This window comes from Ptychodera flava, chromosome 20 (assembly GCF_041260155.1).
Source record: "Ptychodera flava strain L36383 chromosome 20, AS_Pfla_20210202, whole genome shotgun sequence".
NCBI classification, from domain to species: Eukaryota; Metazoa; Hemichordata; class Enteropneusta; family Ptychoderidae; genus Ptychodera; species Ptychodera flava.
The window spans coordinates 23,240,538-23,267,950 of NC_091947.1; the positions used below are offsets into that span (position 1 = coordinate 23,240,538).

General features: G+C 37.4%; 4 protein-coding genes across 5 annotated transcripts in view; 3 read left to right on the forward strand and 1 right to left on the reverse strand.

The window, feature by feature from the left end:
- The window catches only part of LOC139119532 (protein mono-ADP-ribosyltransferase PARP14-like), a 240,592-nt gene that overhangs the window by 206,714 nt on the left and 6,465 nt on the right, over window positions 1-27,413 (forward strand). The gene's annotated exons all lie outside the window — the stretch shown is intronic.
- LOC139120345 (protein mono-ADP-ribosyltransferase PARP14-like) overlaps window positions 1-27,413 on the forward strand; it is a 259,128-nt gene that overhangs the window by 26,124 nt on the left and 205,591 nt on the right. The gene's annotated exons all lie outside the window — the stretch shown is intronic.
- On the forward strand, window positions 607-24,018 carry LOC139120349 (uncharacterized). Of its 2 annotated transcripts, none has more exons than XM_070684690.1 (7): window positions 607-976; window positions 1,897-1,986; window positions 15,992-16,071; window positions 16,823-16,930; window positions 17,954-18,141; window positions 18,571-18,639; window positions 20,129-24,018. In XM_070684690.1, the coding sequence occupies exons 2-7, from the start codon at window positions 1,980-1,982 to the stop codon at window positions 20,490-20,492; spliced, it is 816 nt and encodes a 271-aa protein (XP_070540791.1). In that variant the 5' UTR covers window positions 607-976; window positions 1,897-1,979; the 3' UTR covers window positions 20,493-24,018. The 2 variants fall into 2 exon arrangements, with proteins under 2 accessions (XP_070540791.1, XP_070540790.1); XM_070684689.1 differs by lacking the exon at window positions 607-976 and adding an exon at window positions 985-1,300.
- On the reverse strand, window positions 23,256-26,884 carry LOC139120350 (P2X purinoceptor 7-like). The gene is made up of 3 exons (XM_070684691.1): window positions 26,516-26,884; window positions 25,345-25,422; window positions 23,256-24,733 (listed from the first exon to the last, which is right to left on the reverse strand). The coding sequence occupies exons 1-3, from the start codon at window positions 26,741-26,743 to the stop codon at window positions 24,185-24,187; spliced, it is 855 nt and encodes a 284-aa protein (XP_070540792.1). The 5' UTR covers window positions 26,744-26,884; the 3' UTR covers window positions 23,256-24,184.

The following is a 27,413-nucleotide window of genomic DNA, read 5'->3' on the forward strand; positions in this document are numbered from 1 at the left end:
TAATATTAATAATAATAACCTTATTACATTACTATATATTGTCTGTAGTATATAGTATGGGTAGATATTTTTCATCCTTTTCTAGGGTACAGGACTACTATATGATCCATTTGATTCATTAATTGTTACAATTCTTTTCTGATCTACCACTTTTTGGGCTCATTTTTAAGCTCCTGAAGTAATAGAAATTTTCACTATCATTAGTTTTGAAAATCTAAGATTTAGTTACCTCATTGTGTTAACAAAAAGATCAAGCAGCTGTTTTGAATTTCAAATATTAATGTCCAGTACTTTGCTTCACTTGTACCAACTTTGCACAGCAATTTTTATTCTTAATTTGGCAAAAGAATTGTTGATAGTTTGATTGAGGACAGTTCGAGCAAAATGTTTAAGTTTTTCACTTATGAGGCACATACTACTCTAAATTACAAATCTGTCGATCTCATGAAAATTATACTGCATATGAAACAGACAAACTTCTATATGTGATCTGGCTGATTTATGTTTAGCAATACATGACAAAATAGGATGCATGGATACATAAAAGAAACATGACTCACTTGTAATTATCTTAATTAGTTTAAAGGTATTCGGTCACCTGTTTTTTTAATAGCCAATCACAGATTTTACGCGGGTGGCCGCTTTTTAAAAAGGGCGCCCTCGCACGACCAGCCATGGCTTACTCAGACTACGTTGCTACGTACGCGCTCGCTCGGCAGAGTTGCATGACCTTTGACGAATCAAATATGGAGGACCGACAGCAGCTGGTGTTACGTGGTCGGGGACGACCTAAAAAATCTGCGGTGTTTATAAAAAATAGAAAAGCTCGCTATGAAAAAACCAGAAATAGAAAGCGCATCATTCTCAGTGATCAATCGTACATGATTTGGCGAAGATTGAAACACTCTACTCCAAACTTCTGCCGTATGACAGATAGCGATTTTGCGATGATGCTGTTGCGGTCGTTTACTGCCATGTAAGTACACTGTTTATATAGCGTTCTTTAGTTTAATAGTTAGATCATGGTTGCGTTGCTGATTTTGTTTTCAAGTTTTTATTATAATGTTTGTACGTCCATGGTATATGTCTGTTGTGATTACCGGCGACCACAGGCGCTCAAATCAACCGGTGACTGTGAAGTGAGCGCAAGATTCGCGCGATCTCTGCATTGTTTATTTGAGCACGGTACCTTGTGAACGGACCCGTGATTTGAGTATAGTGTGACTGAGAGATGATTATTATCGTGGTCGCGATTGAATATAGACAGCGTTTGTGTTTGTCGAGACCATGGAGCGAGAAGGTCTGTGCCTATATTTGTTTGATCATAATATCATAGACTCTATAAACCGTTTTAGTGTCTTTGGTTTGATTTGGTTTTTGCCATGTAAAACGCGGAAAACGAAATTAGGGTTAGGGACTTTATTTGTAAGGTTTGCCATGGACCTATTAGCTGTGGGTCCACAGCTGTAGTGTTTTCGGACGGGATTTCCACCTTTTAGGGGCTGGTTTTGACTTTTCCGTTTTTTAACCCCGCACGGTGGCGGGGTTAAAAATCGGAAAAGTCAAAACCAACCCCTAAAAGGTGGAAATCCCGTCCGAAAACACCACAGCTGTGGACCCACAGCTATGGACCTATGTGATAGCCATTCTGTGTAAACTCGGTGTTTGAGTTTGCATTTTGTACAATCATGAGCAACTAGTTAGATGATCATAACGCAATATTTTTGTATCTACCAGTGTACACAGACAAACAGAAAAAACTGTGATTTACAGATCTATCATCTAGCTCTAAAATATGTGTCAATGTACTCGCTTTCATTTGTGATTCATGCTCAGGATAGTTTTAAACAGTAGTATGAACTATGATAATGTATTTATTTGCTACATGTTTTTTAGGGATTCTGATATACACACGTCTACTCCTAGACGAGGAGGGCAACCAAGACAGCTATTTCTTGAAAATCTGTCACCTATATACGATGAAAGGTTAGTTCATGATATCAATGTCCTCCTTTTAGTGAATGTAGCAGTCTGTTATAGATATTCCTCAGAAGAGATGCAATTTTGTTTGTCTTGGGGGTAAATATGAAATTGTTATGGCTTTTTACATTTCGCATAAAATCATGCCAGTGTTCCCAGGAATTTCTGATACAGTATCAGCTAATTTGCAGAGCAATATAATTAATTGTTATGATCATGAGTTTCTATTGTTTTCGCAAAATTAATTGTTCTGGGAAGAACACTGCGTGCAATTTACATTTTCACTCTCTACCGCCATGAAAGGAATTCATTCAGTTTAGTACAAAGTCACCGTGATAGCTTTATAGCAAACAACATGTCGAGTAATTTTGATGTGTCATTTATAATTTGTATCAAAACATTGCAGTGTACTATTCTGATTCATTGATCAACTGTCATCAATATCTGTTTTATCATACAGAAGATTGACATTCTCCATATTTTTAATTAAATGCAGTATAATTTCAGAGCATTAAGATACTAGAAGTCTTGTCAAAGACTTGTAAAGATATATGACCCAATTTATGACTTGTTTTGTTAATTGATGTTGGTGTTAAGTTTTTGATGTAAGACTAATATCTGTATTATTCTACAGCAATACTGTAAGTACTGCATCCGACCAGTTGAATGTTGACTCAGATACCAGTTCCAACTTTTGTGATGGCAGTGATGTAGAGGATGATGTAGACAATGATGATGAGCTTTGTGAAGTGATGGATACTGAGTCTGTTTGTTCTGATGAAAGTGGTTGTGAGGGTACTGCTGCTGATTTGGAGTTGTCCATAGTTGAGAATCTTGCTGAAAGTGATTTAAGCAAATGTCAGACCATTTTGTCTAATGAGATTGCAGGTGACCAAGCAGAACTTCCACAGCACACAGAACAGAATGTTAGCACCCAACCCACACCATGCACAGTCTCACAGACATGTACACAACAAAGTTTCCAGCAATCACAGTCTAGACCAACTCTTTGGCCACAACAACATATCAGTGACTGTCCCATGGATGTTTCAGTTGATGTCGATACTGATCACAGTTTTACTTCATCTGAAAGGTTGCTGCCTCCAAATTACTATGATACAGTTGTTAATGAAAATATAAATTGGGAAAAGAGCAATGTTGCTGAAAAACGCTTTGTTTGTAGCTTGGGAAAACTTAGACAACTCTTTCCAAAACAATGTCTGGTGAAAGGTTGTTGTGCTAATATTGTCAAGGCTGAAGAGTATGCTGTTGGATGTACCATAGTTATTTCTTGGTCATGTAGGGTTGGACATAATGGAGAGTGGTCGTCATCAGAAACTGATGGTAGATGCTACATCAATAATGTTATTATGGCAAGCTCCATTTTTCTGTCAGGGAACAATTACAGTAAAATTTCTTTGTTATGCCGAGCGTTCAACTTGCTTCACATTTCAGAATCAACATTTTATAGGATTACACGGTTGTATACTGCACCCACTATTAATAGGTTCTGGCTCCAAACTCAGAACATAATGTTTAGTGCTTTGGAAGGTTGTGAGGTATTTCTTGCTGGAGATGGCAGAAATGATTCTCCTGGATTCTCAGCACAATATTGTTCCTATACCTTTATGGAGAATAGGCTAGGCTATATATTGCATAGTGTTTTAAGTGATAAGAGAGAAGTTGCCTTGAAGAGTCCAGTTATGGAATTACATGCATTCAGGAAAGGTTTACTATTTCTTATGGAAAAAGTAGATGTGCAGGAAATTACCACAGATGCCAATTCTCAAGTTATGTCAGTGATGAGTAAGTTATAGGTGGACATGTTGGTTTTGGTTGTTGAAAAGTAGTTGCATGTCTGATGTATTGCATGGTATTTTTTTCATTTTTAGCTACTGTAGTCTATAGAAGCTATTTGGATTGGTATCCATCCGGCGTCCGGCGTCAGTCTGTATGTATGTATGTATGTATGTATGTATGTATGTGTATGTATGTCCGTTTGTGAGGCGTCCGTCCACTCAAATATCTTGAGAACCGCAGTACTTACTGATTTGATATTTGTTGTGTGGATGTAAAATATGATTTTGAGAAACTCTCTTTTTTCAATTGTTTGATATTGTTGATAATATGCAAATTAGCAACAAAAAAGGCGTTTTTGGTAAAAAATCTTCTTCATAATAACCGCTGGTCAGACAGGTTCGATATTTGGTATACAGGTCCCTAGGGATGACCTAACTGAGATTTGTTCACATTGTGATGAAATATGCAAATCTATTTTTAAGGAATTTTTTATCATTTTTGGTCAAAACTTTATTTCATCAAAATTGCTCGTCTGACAGCTTTGATATTTGGTATACAGGTCCCCAGGGATGACCTAAATGAGATCTGTTGACATTGTGATAAAACATGCAAATTTGAATTTTTAAGGATTTTTTTGGGTCAGTTTTGGTCAAAAAGTTATTTCATCAAAACCACTTGTCTGACAGCTTTGATATTTGATGTGCAGGTTTGTAGTGATAAACTGAAGTTGATATATCAAAACTATGATGGAATCTGAATTTTTTTAATTTTGGGGCAATTTTTGCAAAATTTGTCTCTCAAAAACTGCTCATCTGATAGCTTTGATATTTGGTACACAGATTTGTAGGGGTTATCCTATTTATAATACATCAAAATAATGATGAAATCTGCAATTTTGTATTTTTCGGGCAATTTTTGTCATTTTTATAGACACAGATGGCAGTTTTCTATGCTGGCTATTGATGAATGTCTGTGTTTATAGGGGCTCTGTAAGTATGAGCCATTCTGAAACAGTTTTCCTGCCATAAGAATACACTATATTGCCAAAGGACCTCTGCTCTCACTTTATCACATCTTATGCTATGTATGTCCTCTGTACCGTCTATAGTAGCTTCAGGGATATTGGCCCTATGTTTTACTTTTTTGTTATGGTACTCACTATATTTACGTAAACAACGGTTTTGCTTATAGTTGTTGGATTGTTGGTTAATTCTGTATCCCACTTTGTAGTTAGCCCACCTTATTCTCTAATGGGAGGAAAGTATATTGAATATACATAGATGATTCAAGTTTATGAAGTCAATATTGTTTTAGCCATCATTTTTAAATTGTCGACTCACTCTGATGTAGTCTGCGTACAGTACCAGAATCACATAACTTGTAACCGCATTTTGCGGTACGCGGCAAACATGCGGTAACTGTGCGGTAGCATTGTTCTCTCCCGCAAGGTCTGCGCTATCTATTGTTTCATGCCCACTTCTCATTGTTTTATTGCCGCAAACACTGCGGCAACGCGTTTGCGGGAACTCACTGATGCCTCAAAACATGCGGAACAGCAGTGCGGCAACACACTGCAACTCAAATGCTGCGGTAACACCTAGTTGCGATCGCATTCTATTGTTCTAAATGTTGAAACTTGTGCGGCAACTGAATGATTGACAGCTTCAAAACACAGCTGAAGAAATTGCGACTCTGTAGGCCTACTACAAACCAAATATAAATGCAAATTTGAACTTCACGGAGTGGTCAGCTGTAGGCCTACACAGCAAGACAGGAAAGGTGGCAACTTAGCATGCTATTCCCAGTAATTGAGCACCAAATCGCCAAAATTGTAAAGGGAAATATAAATCATGTCTTTCTCTTTGGTACACAACACAATAAATAGCCTATCACTGTAAAATATTTCTCTGGCTGGGTGGGCCGGGTGCGGTATGTTGCGAGTTTGAATCCGATCGATAATTTAATAAATTTCTTAAATAAAGATGACATCGCTGATCTGAGAGAGACATGATGTCGAAGAGAAATTATTCGATGATTGTGACCATCAGGTGAGTCACGGTCCGGTGGTAAGTTGATGCCACAACACATCGCAGAAGACATGTTTTCTATTTTTCAATGCAAGAAGTGAATGCCGGTGAACTCGGAACTGATCACTGATCTGTACCAGTCATTTCAACTTTAGTGGTTGGTATATGCTCAAATACAGTTTTAAAATTTCCACAAGTACGATCCACGACTAAAAATGCAGAATTTTTGTTGAAATAAAGCTTTCCTCATTTTCACTCATAAATTATCGTCAACCGATCATGACACCCGTTCCATAGCTTCATGTTTGTATCATGCGAGGAGGTGAAAAATGACCATGTACTCCCTTGTGACCGCGTCAAAGTTTGTGGAGATAATGTAGGATTAGTGCTATAAAGCCTTCAATGACAGTAAATTGCGAACAATAATTCTACAGACGCATTTATTTCTCTTCGGACGGGTGAAACCTCAGGCACCCATGCGCTGCGTAATCTGCTTGATCGATCGTGAAACCATGGAGGTAGAAGCTTCCTACCTCCATGGTGAAACTAACAGGGAGTCTGTAAATACAACTGGTCATCAGTGTAGTGCTCATGACTTTCCTATTTTACATCGTTTGTCCTAACTTTTGTCACTGTCATTCAACAATCTGTGGAGAGACTGTGCTCTAATACTATAGAAATATACCGCCATGGTAATATTTAGAACTGTCGTATCTCCTTATGTTTCCCGGTCGGACAAAGACGCCTCTATGACAGTACGAAAGTCCCCGCAACCTAGTATAGAAAGAATTGTAGTCTATACACAACGATGTGCGCTGTGGCATAGGCAGTTACCCATGTTTGCGCTTTGAAATGCCCGATCGGACAGGTTTCGCAGTTTACGGTATCAAGACCATCTTTGTTCATAGACCTTAAAAACGGATCTGTTTTTAAAGTCTATGCTTTGTTACTATTGGAAATAGATATTTTGGCAATTTTACTGTGAATAAGTGGCGACTTTTACCTGTATGCAATAGACCTTGGTGTTCCGTTGACGGCAATCGAGAGCTGGGTACATACTGAGCCCAAAAAAAAGCAGTCTTGGATTTTAAAATCGCTTTTGTTTTCGCACAACGAGCCTTCAAAGCGTCAACTTGACGAGTTTTGCATAAATTATCAGCCCTTGTTCACGCTTGTCAAGCTGCAAGCTGTATCTTCACTTCCAGGCTTTTTACCGGAAGTTAAACTGGCTCCCAGTCCCCTGGCTTTTCTCGGAAGCTAAGTTCCAAAAAGTCATGGTAACTGCATAGCTGGCCAAGCCAGGCGATCATCCCGCGATCAATCCCAACTGCCCTACAACTTAGCCCGACGGTCTACTGATATTTAGTCCTTCAATTTACTATATGTTTTGATATGCCCACAGACTTGGAGCCGGTCTAACTGGCAGTTTGAGAAACGGTCTTTCAGACTAAATATTTCATTACAGGTGAAAAATCTGGCGCCAGAATTGAAAAAGTTAGTGTTACTTTCGCCGAATAACAGTGTACACGACCCTTATCTCCTTGTAATAACCCCACATCAGTTGAATTTTTTTGGATTGTTTGTCTTTTTTCGAGATTAAATTCAAACTGTAATTTCTTAGAACTACGTTTTCTTCACCCCAGAATTGCATACGTTCTTTGAATTCGGGCTTGTAAACCCTGAAGATCTCTGCGTCGAATATTTAAGCTAATGCTAAGCAGACTTAGAAATAATAGTTTAATGGCCGGTCTGTACGCTTCTTTACAACGATTATCGTGAACTCACCAAATATTGCAAAGTCAGCCGTGATTCCAGTGTCATCTGTCCCGTGTGAATGGGGGTTCAGTACCCAAAACACGATTAAAAACATCGAAACGTAATTATCTGAGTGAAGATGCCGTAAATGATCTGATAGTTATAACCATGGAAGGCCCAAAACTTTACGCATTTGACTTCAGAGCAGCGACGATAGAGTACAGGCAGCAAAGAGATTGTCGGAAGTTGTAATCTAAATGTAATTAGTCAGAAAACGAATACCGTCGTCAGAGAATATACACAGAAGAGTATTAAAGATTGTAAAACTCGTCCAAAAAAATTGTCACTGCTGATGTTTATTGAACACTTTATTCATTGACTTTTGAACTAGTTTTCGATATGGCGTATACAGCTGTTTTATAAGTGCGTATACGTGTACGCATTTTTGATACATTTTACGCGAATAATAAAAACATTTGCGTACAGCCTTACGCAGGTTTGAATATCCTAACGGAAGCTCTGTAGAAACCATTTATTATCCCTCGTAGAATTAATAGGAAATAACACAGCAAAAATAATTTACTAAATTACTGATCGATTTTATGGAAGACAATTCACGCGAGACAGTTTGCTGCTTGGAGACTGCTTCAAAGCACAGGTAGATTGTGAAATTTTCTAGGGTCCCGACATCGTCAAAAGTTTGCACACATAGGGAACCGGCTGGGGATATTCATCGTCGTAATAAATGTGCCTCTTTACGGCAGTAGCTCAGCGCTACCCGTTTTGGCGTAGGTCAGCGAAGCAGAAATTATGCTGTGGCTCGCGAGAATGGGGATATGGCGATTTGACGAAGTAGCTACAGGCCCAGTCTGGCATGTTTATGGAAACATCGTGTGGGCATAGCACTTAGAAATCTACGTTGGACATTCATGCCACGCTGCTTATTACAGTGAACAAGGAAAGACAAGATTTTACAGTCATAGTCTTTTCGAAATTGTTTCAGAGCGGTCGGGTCGCCGATTACACATCGCTATGTACATGTTACATAAGTGAACAACTCACGTACCAGACTTGTTGCAAAGCATCCGGCCCTGACTATCTTTCAGGAGGGGACGTTCACTTTATCTCATAATAATAATTAAAGAATGAAAAAATATGGACAAGGTCTGGTCTTTTCAAGTTTTAGTTTAGAACTGATCAAAATCCTATGAATTGCATTGTCACTGCGATTTGCGGTTGAATTTCTTTGTGACTTGGCAACGACATTTTTGCATACCCCTGCTTTTTACCACTTCGTGAAAATGGTATCACCCATCCAACGCTATATGTACGTATATCGATCATTATACAAAGAGAACGCATAGAAAAAACGACGCTCGCGGTCATGGGTTCAAGGACATTCACAAGGAGACATCCTCTTCGAGTCTGTCACGGATATTTCACTAGTTTTGAAAACTTATAAAAGCCAGTGTTCGAAATTCGTGGGCATTGCAACCACCCACCAGGACAGGTAACTTGAAAAAGTTGTCTTCCCGGGTAAAACTAACTCGTTCTGAGATGATTATACCTCGCAGATCAAATGTAGTAAAATTTAAAATACAAAACAAATAAAACTACCAGCAACAGACACTGTGCTCTCCATTGGTTTTATGTTCTGTTAGAAAAATTACAAATTTGGGTAAAAAAATAAACAGTGAGCACCAAATAAATCCAAGAGAATGGTGCCCCGTCAATTTATTACATTTTAAACCACGTGTCCTTTCTACTCAGGTCTTGAACGGGAGCGCTAGCGACAAGGAAATGATAATCAACTTACATCTCAATAAAATTTGTTTGAAAACCTAGAACTTGCATGTTTTCCTTTACTTTTTTTCACGTACGACTTTGCTCCTATGTCAACGTGATGGTACGCTAGTTTATATCTTATATCACGGGTGCACCGGGTGGAGGGACTGTGGTTATATGAGTCCGTACCAGCTAAGTCAACGGTAACAATGTTGTAGAAAATTGCAAGTGATTTCATCGGCGAACTGATTTTGCTTATAATTCAGTTTTATTTGTCTGTGAAAAGATCTGACTTGATGTTTCCGAGGTAGCCGAATTGGCGTACTATCTTACCGAGGCGCGAAGGCCAAGCTTGTCTGTCCAGTGTCCGTTTTTAAAATTATCTGAGCGGTCACGCATGCACTGTGTTCAGAGAAGTATTACACAGTGGGACTAAACTGGTCACTAAAACGCTGGATATTCATTCTCTGTGTGGAACAAAAAACTAAATAATTAAATTTAACAACCGACATGTCATTATGTTGAAAAATCCAGTTCCGAAAATGAGCAATATCGCGGAAGTATTGATACCGTCATCAACTACGCAACCTGTCAGATCGGGCATTTATAGAAGCAAACATGGCTGCTACGCTCAGAAGTAAGCTTATTAGCTTGTGTCTACCGGTATTTCGTTGCCGCTACGCAAGACGCAGCAGTGTAAAATACAATTATGGGCTTCGGCAAACGGAGGCAGGTGTATGATCGTGCTGCCGTAAGGTGACTCTATCCGACGGGGAAAGATCACGAGATACGACAGTTTTAATATTACAATCGAGGTACACCTCATTATATTACGAAGCACCGTTGCGTCCTCTCCATGTGTTCGTGAAGGGACGGTATGTCAATATTAGTTCAAAGTAAAGAAATTCTGGTGTGAGAAAGTCATATCGATGCGATGTGCAGTGATGTTTTTAAAGACCTATACTGAGCAAGCTCCAGAAATAAATCTAAGATTAATTGCGCCCCTGAAGTATGTACGATTGCGTCGTTGTGTGCATTGTTACGTTGTACATGATTTTTGTGTATTCGTTTCGGGAATTATCAAAGTCGGGAATGGAATATGCATGGTCATGAATGTCCGAGGCAGCTCATGAATGTGCACTTATAAAAGTACATGAACATTTGTTCTCCAATCACATGAAGGCGCGACTTTGCACAATTTTTAAATATCGGATATTTACAATCTAGTACCAAAGTTTGACATATCGACGTTTTCAGGACTGCGGTGAGATTTCACCACCTCACAGTTCTGGCCAAACCCGACTTCCAAAGACTGACTCTAGCTTCGATACTAGACGATACTAGATTCTGTCAAATCGCAAGTAAATATCCGATATATATCGGAGATTTAAGCCCTTTATAGATCTAGCTAAGCCAATCTAACTTCGATATCGTATAGTCTAGCAGCCGTAAATATAGGATATCATATAAAAGTGCAATGTCGCGGTCACGGTGTCCTCCCCAATCAATCTAATTGTTTAACAGCATGTACAATACTGCATTACCAGTAGAATTACGACATTGTCTTCGCTGTAACGTTTGCCGACAGTGACAAGGATAAGTTATCTCCGTCCGAGTGTAAGAGCACTATGTCATTGTCACGTACTGTAAAGTGACAATGACATGATTGATACATGTCAAGCAACTGACAAGGCAACCTTTTCAGAATACATTCCTCTACAAAATTCAGAGTATGTTGCGTCACCACTGAAAGCGTTGTTGACAGCCAACACGAGATTACATATCCATCGAAATTGCCTTGGTTAAAATCGAACAGCAAAGTGGCGTAAAACCTACCTATGGTTGATTCCGCCAAAGGTAAATTTCGTTAACGTTCACATTACAATGAAATGCCTCTGTCATGATCTCAAACAAGGGAAAAGGAAGAAGATTTAAACCTCTTTTGGTGAGTCATTTTTAGCGGATTCATTTTAGAAGAAATATTTATCACTGCAGTTATTTTCGAAATTACTTTAATCACGGTCCTCCACAAGTTGTGGAGGGACCGTGCTTTAATCGACAATATTGCCACTTTTATGACAACGTTATGTGATCAAGGTCATGCAGAGTCCAAAGGTCATGGGGCCATGCTTTTGCAATGACGATGCGATCTACACTTTCTCGATAATTTCGCGGGTTATTTATCTTACTTCTCGCCAATGTTTTCGACCTAACACGGTCCCTCCACGTGGAGGGACCGTGGACCTAACCATATGACATGCATTGCATTTACAACTATCGCGTTATTTTACTCGAATGAGAATGAAATCGTTGGGTTTTTAACAATACCGTAGCCGCTACGTGCTACCTCTCTCCATATGGTGCGGAATAAATGTGACTGTGAGACCGTATTTAGTATCGATTCGGCCCCTTGACAATCATCTGCTCGACAATTAAGCCGCGAACGAGTAACAACTTACAACTGCGTAGATATGGTTTTTTTTTTCGTAAAACGAACTCATCAACTAATCACTCCGTTTTATTGTGTGGTGTTTATCTGAGGCATAACGCAACTTCGGAATGATTATAAAGAAAGGAAAGACGAAAAATACAAGATCTGGGTTTTCGTAATTGATTTTATTCCCATAATAGCTGTTATTTCTTGGTCTTTTCATTATATGCCTGTGTAAAAAGGACGAAAGTGGTTAAAACAATAATACAGTGATCGAATAATAATGTATTTAATAAAAGTTTGTTGCCAGACTTCGAACTCGCATTTGTGATTTCATTCAGAATTAACAACGCAACTCTGAAATTGCCGAGCCATTCCCTCTATGTTTGGAAGTTCCCTTTTAAACATTTCGTTGGTATTGCAATCAATGATAAAAAAGACGTAAAATGTCGTTTGAGGACATGACATGCTCATCGAAATTGCAGGAAAGCTGGGTAAAGCCTGCCTATGGTTGATTTCCGCCAGAGCAGAGGAAAATTTCGATTGGATTCAAACATGAATTCCATTTATACCTGTCCGGTTATTGTACTCAAATGGGAATTAAATCGTTACGTTTTTAACAATAGCTGATACATGTAACCTCTCCGAACGGTGCGGGATAAACGTGAGACCGTATTTAGTATCGAGTCGGCCCCTTTACCATCATCTGCTTGACATCTATGCCACGAATGAGAAACACTTACAACTGCGTAGACATGAGTTTTTCGTAACAACGTACTCATCAACTAATCACTCTGTTTTATTGTGTAGCGTTCATCTAACGCATGACGCAACCTCAGAACATCATGAAAAAGGAAAAGACGAAAAATAAAAGATCTGGGTTTTCGTAGTAAATTTTATTTCCTATGCGAGCTGTCGTTTCTTGGTGTTTTTTTAATCCTATGCTTATGTAAAAAGGACGCAAGGGTGAAACAGTAATACAGTAATCGGGCAATAATACATATGCATACAGTGTAATAAAACAGATTGTTGTCAAACTGAAAGCTCGCAGATCATGAATGAACAGTGTTTCTGTTCATTTTGTCAACAATACCACAACTGTACATGCTACTTCCGGTATTAGCAATTACTTCGTGGCATCGGGCCAGACCATTCGATAATGATTTTCTCGTGGACATGCACAGTGAACAACGCATGGTCAACTCGATATCGATAATGCAATGAGTTTAGCTGAGCAGTTTTGGAGCAACAACATGTAATCAATCGCTCTTTTCTCTAAATGTTCGCACTATTAAACATTGACTGGGCAAAAAGTTGCTACATTTTATGATAGTAGACGAAAGGAATTGGAGCGTCAAGAACGTGACAAAAACGCGAGGTAATAGGAGTATTGTATGTACATTACGAATGGCACTTTTGACAATCTTTCCATTGTGAGATGAGCTGCAAGGGTCGTGTTTTCGACGCGTCTCGGACGCGTCTCGGATGCGTCTTGAACGCGTCTAAATGCTATCAAAAACCAGCCGAGTCTGAATGCAAGTTTTGCTGTATACTGTACATTACCGTACACTTACAAAGAGTACAAAGGGAAAAAATGCAAGAAATGCTTTCAGGTACCCAACTTTGCCGAGATCGCTATGGTGAAAACTTGTGATCGTGATCGTAAACTCAGAGGCACGGTACGTGAAAGTACCCATGATGCAATGCGATTTGTACACACGGAGATCGGCCTGCCCGTTATCCCCATTGCGGGTATGCACCCATAGAAACATGATACAATAGTTGAGTACATGCAGATACAGTCATCAGCGCGTTGCGATCGCCTCGAAAATATTTAGACTAACAGTGGAAGTTTATCTTGTATTCACGTATATGTATTTATCATCGGCCAGATATAAGGATTGAACTATTAGCACAAATGCTGCGATGTCTGATACATTGATAGCATGCATTACCGAGTTACTGAATGCACAGTCCCTCCGGTGGATAGAGGGACTGTGCTGAATGTCATGTCAGCTCTGGCTACGCGGTGACTGACAGAAACACATTTCGGCGAACGCAAGCTGCACTGAATCAACACCCCTTCCAAACCAGCAAAGCTGTTGACGCCGGGTGTGAAGGTTTAATTGACCGCAGTTTTCAACAAGCGATCGTGAAAGTTCTGTAAACTCTTCAGTCTCCTGTGATCGTGCAGAAACAGCGTGCTGCGTAGCGCCTTTGTAGTTTTACGTACGGCCAGTGTTGTTTACATCAGCCGGTCCCCGGGAGAAGACGGCAACGCAACCCTAAAACCGCATCGTAACAAAGAGGTGTTGTCAACAGTTGGCAATGCAAAGCCACATTCCTATCTGTTCTAGTCTTTACAGTTCAAGGACCGTGCAAAAATGAACATTGATTCATATTTCGTGCGATCGAGAAATTACATGATTAATACCGGTACATAAGAGACAGATACAGCCAATGAGCCATGTCATTTGTATTTGTTTCAGCGCCGTGTCTCGTACGATTTTAATCCCGGCACAAGCGAGCGTAAGCCAGAGTACAGTGCATGTGCATACAAAAGCAAAATTTTAACATGGCAAAGTACATTTTTCATTCCGATGTGACTGTCTGTTTTCAAACTCTATCTCCTCCCTCGATTTTGGGGTCAACATAGGCAAGCAGTATATCGTTGGAATCGTATTTAGTTGCACGACAATCTAATGTTGACCATTTCTCAAAATCCACGTTTGTAATCGAGAAATAGCCAAAATTCCGTTAAAAATCTCATTTTTTACTAAATAATTGCGCTGAAATTTCCAAATGTCGGTCAAATAAAAATCTGGGAACATAATTTTACTCGGAGCAAGCATGGCAATGGCGTATGCACTCTTTCAGGCATCATCGATAAAAAACCAGAGAAGAGATAGCTAAAAATATCCCAAAAAGGGCAAAAAAATGAAAACTTAACGACCATTTTCAATGATATGGATCTTTGGATAGAAAAATGCTATAAAGATCCGGAAAAAAACTGAAAAATGTACGTCTTTCGGGCTATCACATTGACGTAACTGCGAACGAGGATAAAAGTCATGCGTACGCATTCGACCTCAATTTCAAGCTGGGGGCTATTTTTAGACAGCTTTAGTCATATTTGTAATGGCGCCCTCGGTGGTAGAATGGTGATCTCTGTGTGTACGAATCGAGTTGCATCATGGGATAAACCACGTACTGTGAGAGGGCGGGGCAAAAGCAAACCTTCACAAAAGGTCTGTGCGGCAACCAACTTGGGGTCATTAACACCTCGTCAATTGCCGCAATACCGCACGTTCTTTTGTTTTACTTGTCGCAACTGCTGCGGGAACTATTGTTCACTTACTGCATTTACGGCAATCGAGGACAAAGAAAATCAACAGCTAACAAAAGAGGTGTTACCGCGAAGTTACCGCACCAGCAGGTAGGCCAACAGCGCGGCAAAAGCTACAAGTTATGTGATTCTGGTACTGTATATTATAACTTTATTTTTATTGTACCTACACCTGTCATTATCTGTGATGTTCAGTCTGATAGGCCCTGTGCTTTACTGATTTGACAACATTTTTGTTACAGAAATTGCTAGATTTGAAATATAGATTAGGTAACTGAGAATGTATTTGTGTGCATAATCAGGTTATTGGCGATGCTAATTTATTTTCACTATCAAGTAATGTCAATAATTTGATAGATTTGTGTTTGTGATGAGTAGCTATACTTACTGTCAAAATGTAAACGGAAGATAAGGGAATGAGAGCAAATACAGAGTTGGGTGTATACTATTTCAGTTATACACGATATTGTTGTTTATGGGCTTGGGCCTTATCATGTGGCTTGTCTGATTTGTCACATTAAATCTTGCCTGGTTTTACAGACCTAGGTGGGTTTCTTATAGTTTAGACTTGTGGATGTGTTTTAATTAGTGTCAATTTAAAGTACATACTATCTAATCTATGATTTGAGGCAGATTGGCGTTCATCTATGCAAAATATATCAATGAGCATTGTTTATTTAGATTTGATGATAATGACTCATTATGAATGGTGAGTATTCATTTGCCTCAAATCCTACACTGCAGATACATAGGTAAAGAGAAATTATGATATTTCTTCATCTAACAGTTTAGGGTTAACATGAAAATTAAATGTAAGAGCAAAAATGGTACAAGGCTAACATAACTTCATTTTATTTCATTTCATAGAAAAGGCCCCGTTCAGCAATATTGAACATCAGTTGGATGTCTGGCACAAATCAACCAAGATAAATGCCAAGTTATCAGAGGTAATAAAAAAATCACTATGGTACATGTGTACTTGTGGGGTTTGAACCCTGGCGTACCATGCCATTCATGTAGTATTGAAGTGCATCCTTACCATCCAGCTGAGGTAAAGTTACAGAAAATAAAATAAAATAGTTTAAAACTTCTTGTAAATGTATAAGAATAATGATATGACAGACATTTGATGCACTCGTGTTACATATCTGTAAATATACCACAGTTCTAAATAAAACAGATGAGAAAATTTCTATTGAGGTTTCCTATGTTAGTTCCTATGTTTGTTTATTGGATGTGTCTGTTTCTTCATCCCACAATAGTAAAAGTTTATATATTCTTTACTGGGACAATTACTGAGAATATTTTGGTTGTTTTTGTTTCTGTTAAAAATCATATATATTGTTTCTACTGTCTTATATATGCTCAATACAACTCAACTCTTATCCCAAAAAGGCCATACATATTGTATCTACTCCATGATAATATATGGTGCATACCAAAAATTAGATTATTGAAGTAATCATGCAGTGTTTCCATGTACAAGTTGGCAATTTTAGATACATTCCAAAAATTAAATGATGTAAGTAACTGTGCATTGTGTCCCCATTATACCAGGTCTGAGCTGGTGTGACAACTGGGGATTTTACCAGATTCAATGAACAAAAAACAGGCATAAAGAATTAAAAGAATTAAAAGAAACTTGAATACTCAAAATAATGATAATTTTGTCTCTAATCTATTTATCAATATGTCTAGGCTGCTAATATGAGAGGGAATCATGATTTGCGGAAATGGAAGTCAGCTGTCAGGAACCACTTTTGGTATAGCTCCCGAACCTGTGGTGGTGATATTGATGTCCTGAAGGTAATCTAATTTATCTTATTCACATGTGCCTTTAAAACAATGAAAAACATGACATTTTTAACTCTCATTTGGTATACCAAAGAGAGTTTATTGTATAAGGTGAATCAGTTCATTTGCATATCATTTACATGTCGTCTGTGTGTATGTATGTATGTATATATACCCCGTACGTACATATGTATTTATGTATATCTGTCTGTTTGTCCATCCAGATCAAAACTATTAAACAGCAGCAACTACTATCTTAGTATTTGGTATATAGGTGCACCCAGGGTTGGAAATGTGAATTTGTTCAAATGAACATGTCAGTGTCAAAAATATTCAAATTAGGGAAAAAAGGAAAAATCTTGGAGACTGCTAAAACTCAGTAACCATTGGTCATATTTGATTGAAACTTGGTATATAAGTTCCTTTAGGTATTCCAAATTTAGTGTGTACAACTGCGGATGAAATTTGCATATTTGTATTTTTTTGGTAATATTATGTAGTATTTTAGTCAAAAAATCATTTTCTCTGAAATAGCTTGTCCGATTTTTTTGAGGGTTGGTATATCTGTCCCCAGTCGTGTTTCTAAAAATTGTAGTAACTTTTTTGTATTTGTAATTTTGGGGCAATTTTCCCCATTTTTGGTCAAAATTTTGTCTCTCTAAAAACTGCTCATATGATGCCTTTGTTATTTGGTATGCAGGTTCATAAGATTGATCAAAATGTGATGAATTCACACTCTTATGAAATTTTCAATTTTGTAATTTTTGGGCAATTTTTTGTAATTTTTGGTCAAAAAAATGTATTTCTCAAAAACTACCCATTTGATAGCTTAGATGTTTGGTATACACGTTCCTATGGGTTATCTTAATATGATGAATTGAAATTAGCGTGGAGCTATCTATATTCCTTTTTGTAATTTTCAAATATCAGAACTTGAACTGTTGATGAACCAGCTCCGACTAGTGTAATTTGTAACTATGTTAGACCAGTATATAATGTCTTTTAAATTAAAAGTGTTTGTTATTGTTCACACAGAATAAATGGACAAGTATCCTGCATCATGTGACAGGCACCCATGAGTGGTTTGGAGGTGCATGTGATCATGGTCCAATCAATGAAGTTACTAAATACCTGGAACCTGATTCACCACCTATGGAAGCCCTCCGGGATATTATAATGGATAGAAACCTGTTGAGGTCATTTGCTTATTACACGAAGTTCAGGTAATACTTGTACTGCCATTTAAACTGCACTGATTCACTCATGTTAGAGGTGTATTCTTATTACCCTCGTACTCACTGAGGACAGGAGCAATGGTACACCTCCAACTGACATGCAAATACCCCAGTTTTGATAGCTTACACCATGTAGCTGTTGGATTCAATTTAACATACTGAAGTACTTTGTCTGATATATTTTAAATCAACATGAAATTGACCAAATATGCTCTAAATACACCAGTGTAATCATTGTCAAAACATCAAACTGGAATTTTGCTGCTCTGAACAGACAGAAAGAACATTCATTCTTGATCTTAGGTACCCGTGTATATACCAATTCCAATAAAATGTGAGCAACACCATGTCATTGGCAGTATTTTTTAAACATTGAAATAGCCATTTTCTGATATGTTTGAATATATTTTTCAACAGGCACACGGGACACCTAGAATCCTTTCATAACACATTACTCATGTATGCCTCAAAGAGAACATCATACAAGTAAGTTTCAAAGCAAGTCCATATTCAATTTTTAACAAACATCTTATTTGTCCTGTGAATACTGCTATTTATTGTTAATTTTAATCTTGTAGTTCAAACACACTTGGATATAACAAAAAAATGAACATTTTATTTGCCTGTAACACATAAGAACAGAATACTGTTGGTGTCTCAAGACACAGTTTTAATACATGCTGACTTCTATTGTTTATAACAGTAGATGAAGTAATCCAAAAGAATTGTTTCTTCTCCTTGCCTGCATCAACACTTTTTAGTCCCCACGGACACCGTCCGAGGGGACTTATAGGTTTGGTCATGTCCGTGCGTCTGTGCGTGCGTCCGTGCTTCCGTCCGTTCACGCAGATATCTCAGAGATGCCTGGAGTGATTTCATTCAAACTTGGTACAAGGATTACTTCATATGTCATACATGTGCACGTTGATTTGTTTTCTGATATGATCCAATATGGCCGCCAGGCAGCCATTTTGTTACAATTTTTTCATGTAGGGAGCCATAACTCAGGCACATCTCAACCGATTTTATTCAATGTTGGTACAAGGACATCGACCTATATCATACATATGCACCTCAATTTGTTTCACGATATGATCCAATATGGCCGCCATTTTGTTTCAATTTTTTCATGTACGGAGCCATAAATCATGCACGTTTCAACCGATTTTATTAAAATATTGTACAAGGACATTGACCTATGTCATGCATATCCACATGGATTTGTTTTGTGATACGATCCAATATGGCCACATGGCGGCCATTTTGTTACAATTTTTTCATGTACAGTGCCATAACTCAGGCATGTCTCAATCGATTTTATTAAAAGTTTGCACAAGGACATTGACCTATGTCATGCATATGCACGTCAATTTGTTTCACGATATGATCCAATATGGCCGCATGGCAGCCGTTTTGTTACAATTTTTTCATGTCCTCAGCCATAACTCAGGCAGGTCTAAACAAATTGTACTGCATCAAACTTTACCGGTGATAATCTGTCAGTGTTAGGATAGGATGCAAAAATGTTTGGCAGCATCCTGTTGTTTAAGTACTAATTGATTCATTTTAATGACCTTTTGTAATTAGTATGGCGGCTTACATTGGTTTCATGTTTTCACCACCATGGAACTCATTTTTGACCATTAAGCCCCATCTGTATTGCAGTATTTTTCATCACAGACCTAATTAATGAAGAGGACTTTTTCCTCTCAGAGGACTTGTAATTAAAGTACAAGTGGGGACTGTGTCATTGTCAATGACTTGTTTACATTTTTTCATTTACAGGTTTTGAAAAATGGGAAAAACGTATCACATTCTATCGTAATTAAAATAAATAAATAAACATCATATTACTTCATCATTTCTGCAACACTTCAATGACTAGAAACAGTATTTTTTTGTGGTGTATGAACTTGTCATGTTTTTCAAAAAAAATATTTTTGAAGGTTGATGATTCTATTGTTATTCTTTTCAGATTTGAAAACATGAAAGCTCGGGTCCTACTTGCAGCTATTGACCATAACCATCACTTGCATAGAAAACAAGCAACAACTTCATCTGGTGAACAGCGCTATGCAAGAAAATACAGCAAGAGATCCAATAGATGGACAGCAGTACCAGTCAAGGAGAAGAAGACCTACTCATATTTGCCTGTCATCACTGCGCTCATATTGCATAAACGTAGAATAGACCAAAAGGGTATAAAGCAACCAACAGTTCTTTCTCAGGAAGATCCTCGCCGCATTGCACCATACATTGCACCCATCCCTCCTGTGCAGACACATTTAATAGTTAGTGAACAGATATCAAGATTTCAAAATACTGTAAAACCTGTCTAAACTTAACACAGAAGGCAATGAGAAAACTGTTCAGTATAAAGAGGTATATGGTTTATAGAGATTCATTAATCACAGTGTTCTATGTGAAAGTGAATTGAAAAGCTGCCCAGAATAAACATAGGTTTCCAGTTATGATAGGTACGTTTTAGACAGGTTTCACTGCATGAATGTGGCTTTTCCGATTTGTCACATTTTGAGAATTTATATATAGAGTATAGTATGTATTTTAGTGATTTTCGTCATATTTTGGGGGTAAAAATTCTTCTCAGCAACAGCTTGCCTAATCGCTTTAAAATTATGATTTGATGTACTTTAAGGTTGTAACTAATCTGAATTGTTGAAAGTATGACAAAATTAGCAATATAAAATTTTAGGGGCCATTTTTGACACTTTGGTAAATTTATTTCTTGAAAATTGCTGGTGGAAATACTTTAGCGACAGTATTCCTGGGTTTGACTTTTAACAGTGATTCATATCCTTATCATTTCATGACATAATATTTAGATAATTTGGGACCAATCCTGACGTATGTTACGTAACATGCTAGCGGGGTACGCTTAGCCATTCAGGACACCTGATACCACCACTAACTATCAGTGGTTCAGGATGGTCCTACTTAAATTTGTAAATCACAAATGTCCCATGGACCTGGTAATGTATTACCTTGAATTGAAATGAATATTGGACTAGTTTAAAGGGAAATAGTCGTCAGAACTGTCCCTGTGCAAGTTTCCTACAATGTAGATTATGACATTCAACTTTCATCAATCACCAATTTGCCTTGGATACAACGTTGCCATGGGTCATATGGATTCCATACCACCTTTGAGCCCAGTTACAACGACTGTATCCCTTTAATGTCATATTTGCAATTTTATTCTAGGTTCTTATAGATACCGTCACAGTATTCATATACAAGGTTGGAGGTCACGGATGTAACATGACATTTTGTCAAAAAAATTTCCAACCATAATTATCCGCATGTATTATTTATAGGCATTTACAGGCATATTGATGATGATAGTTAGTGTGAGCCTGTTGGATTTTGTGGCAAAAATATCTTTTTCCCCCAAATTATACATGTGTACCAAATTCAAACATCTGGCGCATGGCTAGCCCAGAGTTAGATATGCACATAATTGATGAGGCACAGGATGCACCACAATGTCTTACATCATACCAAATATGAAGGGTGTAGTACTTTTGTCTACTGAGTTATGGAAATATATGTATATTTCAGGTCAAAGGTCATTTAGGTCATGTCACATTTTCTCAAAAAATTTGAAAACCACAGTTATCGGCATACAAATTAGACCCCGATATCAATTGGTTAGTATAGAATTAGATATGCACATATTTAATGAGGTACAAGATATGCTGCCATAAGCTCTCAAATCATCCAAATATGAAGGGTGTAGCACTTGAGTAGCACTGAGTTGTGGAGATATATATATATATATATATATATATATATATATATATATATATATATATATATATATATATATATATATATATATATATATATATATATTTAAGTACAAAAGTCATCAGGGTGATGTGACATTTTGTCCAAAATATTGTAGTCCATAGTTATACTGACGTACCAAAAATCAGACCCCTATCTCTATTGGTAAGCCCAGAATTAGATACATGCATATTTGATGAAGTTTCGGATGTGCCATCACTAAGTCTCCTATCATACCGAATATGAAGCGGGTAACACTTGTGGTTACTGAATTATGCACATGTATGTATATTTTAGGTCAAAGGTCATCTGGGTCATGTGACATTTATCAAAAATATTGTAGTCCATAGTTATGCCCATGTACTAAAAATTAGACCTACAGCTCCATTGGGAACCTTATTATTAGATATTTGCATAATTAAAGGGACATAAGCTGTAACTTGTGGCAAGTTTTTCAATATTCTGCTTCTGTATATCAACTACCGTGTCTGACCCTAATCTGTTTCTCATGCTGAAATTTCAAGTATTCTTTTAGTCAACACAACTTGTATGTGTGTAGTGACAATTGTTTATTGTTTACAAATTAATTCTAGTCCGGACTTGAATACAATTTTCAACAATAACAATGGAGATTATACTCATACAGGTTGTGTTGATATGCTAAATACTTTGTATTAAATTACAGTTTAGGGATTCAATGTAGAAAGTGTAGGAAAACCACAAAACAAAAGTTCTGAAAAAATTGACAAAAGATACAGCTTGTGGAACTTTAATGAGGTACAGTATTTTACTAGGGTCAAAGGACAGAGGACATCCCAAATTTCAGAGTAGAATTTGGTCCTCTACTGTTCAATGTTCATTTACAAAAACCCTCCCGAACTCTTACATTGGTCAGAATAAGCCATTGCCATAGCTCATACAGGTTGTGTTGATATGCTAAATACTTGGTATTAAATTACAGTTTAGGGATTCAATGTAGAAAGTGTAGGGAAACCACAAAACAAAAGTTCTGAAAAGATTGACAAAAGATACAGCTTGTGGAACTTTAATGAGGTACAGTATTTTGCTAGGGTCAAAAGACAGAGGGCATCCCAAAATTTCAGAGTAGAATTTCAATTTGGTCCTCTACTGTTCAATGTTCATTTACAAAAACCCTCCCGAACTCTTACATTTGTCAGAATAAGCCATTGCCATAACTTAGCTGCATAGGTATAGCACAGGTCAAAGGTCATTGAAAAATGTGAAAAATAATACTTTTTAAAAATCTCCTTCTCTAAACCTTTTTTCACACATAATTCATTCACAATGGCCTGAGAGATGATCTGCTTCCAGTGGAGAAAACCTTAAAAAGTTTTGATTGCTTTACTTGAAAAATAGTATACAGAGTTAAATTGTTGTAACTTTGATAAAATATGTAGTCATTAGCTGGCACAGGTCAAGTGACTGAAATAAAGATTTAGCATCACTTACGAATACTTTACAATTTCATCTTTTAGAGTAATGATAAAATTTGTCATATAAAAGTATCCGAATTTTATGTCTGCGAGAAATTATCAAGCTGCAGATATAGTACTAAACCCACTTAGTAAAAAATTTGCGCTCGCCGTGTCATTAACGGTATTTTTTACAGATTGTATTAGACAAGTGGATTATTTGTCAACTGTCTCTATATTTATGCCATATGAAATATGCTGATTGCTGCATAATAAATAATATTGTGGTCACTTATGCTATTTTTGAAGACAGAAAATTATGTACTTATTTTTGAATCAAATTTATACTCTTGGCATGTAGAAGAAATGCAAGTTAGCAATAATTGCATAGACTTTTAGGTCAAATCAGTATAGTACTCAGACAAGACAACATGATTATGTAACACCATACTTTTAATTTTAAAACAAGAAAATAAATAACGAGTATTAATAAATCCATTTGATACGAAATACATATGTACTATTCACCTCTATTTATGCTGTACAATGAAAATCTTATCTAAGAAGGAGCTCATTTCAGTATATATGTAATAAGAATAAACTGGATCATATAGATAAATTGAAATCATTTGTCATGTGTTGTTAATTCAGTTTATTGTTCACTTCCACAATATATTGAAACGCCTTATATCTTTGGCTTATAATTTCACTGTTTAATTAACATTGAATTTAGATATTTCGCCAAAGTTTCTGGGTTTTTTACAAGAAATTTAATACAGAAGGAAATAAGCTTATACTGCAAAATCATCAAAGTTAACAGCTAAAATACATTGAAACCCTTGTTTGATTAGAATTAAATTACACCCTCTTGAATCCCGGAATCCTGTATATGAACCGTCCCCAGATGGGAATTTGTCCCTAATCATCCAAACAACGCAAGACGGGCACACAACACGATTTCCTCTTCCTAATCGCCCATACTCCCACATTACATACTGGCGGTAGCCTGCATGTCGCATGGAACGATTGTCATATGTGGGAGTACAGACGAAATCATATGACCGACTTGCAATGGCTGTACGCAACACCTCTCCTGTTCCACAGACTAGACGACAATTTGGTGTCATTGTGATGCATGACCTATGTCCACAGCAGATCATTTCTCTTGGTGTAGGCATAGGTCGACATCTCTGACACCTACACCAGTTAGGAGTGTCATACTGCATGCTACTGGTAGGCTGACTTAGTTCAATGACAGATGCTGCAATGCCTGGATGTTGGCCAAGGATACTCTTCAAAACCTCTTTCGTCTTATCTCCATCAAGGGATTCAACAAACCTCTGAAAGTGTCAAAAATTGTGAAAAGTAAAAAATTGTAAATCTATGCAAAGATAAAAATATGGATACCTGACATATGAAAAATTATTTATATTTTGGAGTTTGTAACCCCAGTCTACCATACCAAATCACATCGCACGGAATTGTGCGAACATGATCCTTTAACTAAATCCACATTAACAATAAATATTGTTTCTATAGACAAGTAATCATGAGGGTGCTCTTCTACACATGACCTGGTCCTTAGCTAGCACACACAATAAACATGCACTCTCACAGGCAAAACTAACACTCAAATATGATCAGAGCAATGTCCACATTCATTGTTCATCAGAGTCAGACATTCATAAAGTTTCAAATATCTAACACAAGTTTTAAAAAACAGTTTAAAAGTCCTAAGATTCAGATACTGAGATTCAATGTAACAATAGTTTTAGTCAATGAAAATCAAACGGTTTATTCTCACATTGCTGATAGGGCACTTATTTACATTTTGTCAAGTAACCACTTACTGAACGCTTGTTTTTATTGAAAAAGATTCACTGATTGATGATCAAATAATAAGTACACTTATAAAAATTACACTTCTATGCTTGACAAATATAATACTTACTTCAATGGTGTTATCACAACAACTTCCAGGTGTATAGCAGGATGTTTGTCTATTTTCCACAGTATTGCCACTGGTTTGCTGTCAAATCAAATGAGATAAATATTAAATAGTTTTAAATTCACAATCTTCATCAAATTTGATAACTGAAATAATACAGACACTACAGAAAACATTGTGTTATTTCCTCTATCTGTTTGTCTGTTCTCTCTCTCTCTCTCTCTCTCTCTCTCTCTCTCTCTCTCTATATATATATATACATATATATATATATATATATATATATATATATATATATATATATATATATATGAGACATTGAGACATAAACGAATTATTATACATCGCCATAAGACGTACGTACGGTCACATAGTATATCAATGGCGCGTCCACATCCTATCCTACACTACAGAGCATGCCAAGAGGGACCATGAGTCATCGCTCATATCCCCTACACGGTACACCTACTACAGTAAACTACCGGGAATATTCTGTTCCTGTAATGGCGATATGAAAATCCCAAAGTCATGGGAAAATGTAAACGAGTTCAACAAAAATCTATGTCATCAACTAATTCAATGGTGCATTGATTTTCGCCAGCAAAAACAAACAGGATACGACACCAACAGGGCAACAAAAAGCCTCCGTCCGGGCACAACGTAGCTGTGGGTCCATAGCTGTGGTGTTTTCGGACGGGATTCCTGCCTTTTACGAGCTGGTTTTGACTTTTCACTATTTTAACCCCGCCACCACAGCCCGTAAAAGGCAGGAATCCCGTCCAAAAACACCACAGCTATGAACCACAGCTAGGCACAACGGTACGTACACGTACGTCATAATGAAACTACATTCGACTGACGATAGTATTTTGGCAATATATCAAACCGCTTTTTCGTAAACCACTGTTCCAAAAAACCGCATCAACAGCTTCAACAACAATAGCAAAAACAGTTGTGACACCCACACTGTCGCGACGCACAAATCATACCCCAATGCAGACGTACGATAAGGTTACCGGTGCGCGAACCGGGCCGACAGACGATATCACTTCGTCAGATGTCCGTAGAAATCATGTCACTTAAACATGATTTTATTTTGACAATACTCTGGAAAGAGTTTGTAAACTCCAATACACAAAAATTAATCTTAATTGATCAATCGGAAATAACTTACTCTGTTTTTGCACCGATATTTATTGCAGCCGCATTCATGTTTACACTTATCGTCTGCTGCCTTGCATGGACAACTCCTTACACAGGCTCCCTTGCAGCTACAAGGAGACTGGGTTTCTGCGTCAGTTGGGTCACGGCCCGTTACCCCTTCATTTACTTCGATCATACTGGCTTCAATTGCACTAAATAGGGCTATAGCCGACTGTTGCTGGTTACGTCCATGGTCCATCGTATCGACGAAAACATTTGAACTTCGCGGTGAAGAAAATGGCGTCCTTGACAACAATCAGTGATTCAGTGGATGGTACGTCCACTAAGCCCCGCCCCTTTACCATATATGGAATATGCAAATTTACGGTGACCGTGTCACTTTAAAATATCTGCAGTCAATGTTCAACTTTCAAATTATTTTCAGCAAAAGAGCTTAAGGAAAACGAATAAAAACAGTTATGGTTTCTGAGCACATATCACTGGAACCAATGTTTTATGACAGTTTCTAATTTAAGCTCACACACTTCAATTGAAATGTCTCTTATTTTGCTGATTTACCCTATTATTATATTCCAAGGAGACCAGCAGAAAGAAGGCATATTGTACTTACTTTGCTTATCCTTCCTCAACTGTTTACATAGGTACGAGTGGTGAATGATACTAAAAACACTACTCTCAGTTTTCTCTCAATGTCAGGCAATCCATACATCTACACAAGCGTACATGTATGTATAGTAAAATATTGTGTTGACTGTTGGTACCGGTACTTTGTTTTTTATAAGATGTTTAAAATTTGCAACATGAAGATGCCACTTCAAAGGTATTAACTCCTAAAAGCATATACTGGTACATGTTAATTACCAGATTACTATAGGTTGACATATAAATTTCAACACTATTTCGCTTGG

Coding starts and splice junctions, on each gene's coding strand:
- LOC139120350 (XM_070684691.1), bottom strand. CDS start 26,743: ATGGACCATGGACGTAACCAGCAACAGTCGGCTATAGCCCTATTTAGT. Junction 25,423..26,515: donor AATATCGGTGCAAAAACAGA/GTAAGTTATTTC, acceptor TTGATTTGACAG/CAAACCAGTGGCAATACTGT. Junction 24,734..25,344: donor GTTGTGATAACACCATTGAA/GTAAGTATTATA, acceptor TGACACTTTCAG/AGGTTTGTTGAATCCCTTGA.
- LOC139120349 (XM_070684689.1), top strand. Junction 18,142..18,570: donor GCTTATTACACGAAGTTCAG/GTAATACTTGTA, acceptor ATTTTTCAACAG/GCACACGGGACACCTAGAAT. Junction 18,640..20,128: donor TCAAAGAGAACATCATACAA/GTAAGTTTCAAA, acceptor TATTCTTTTCAG/ATTTGAAAACATGAAAGCTC.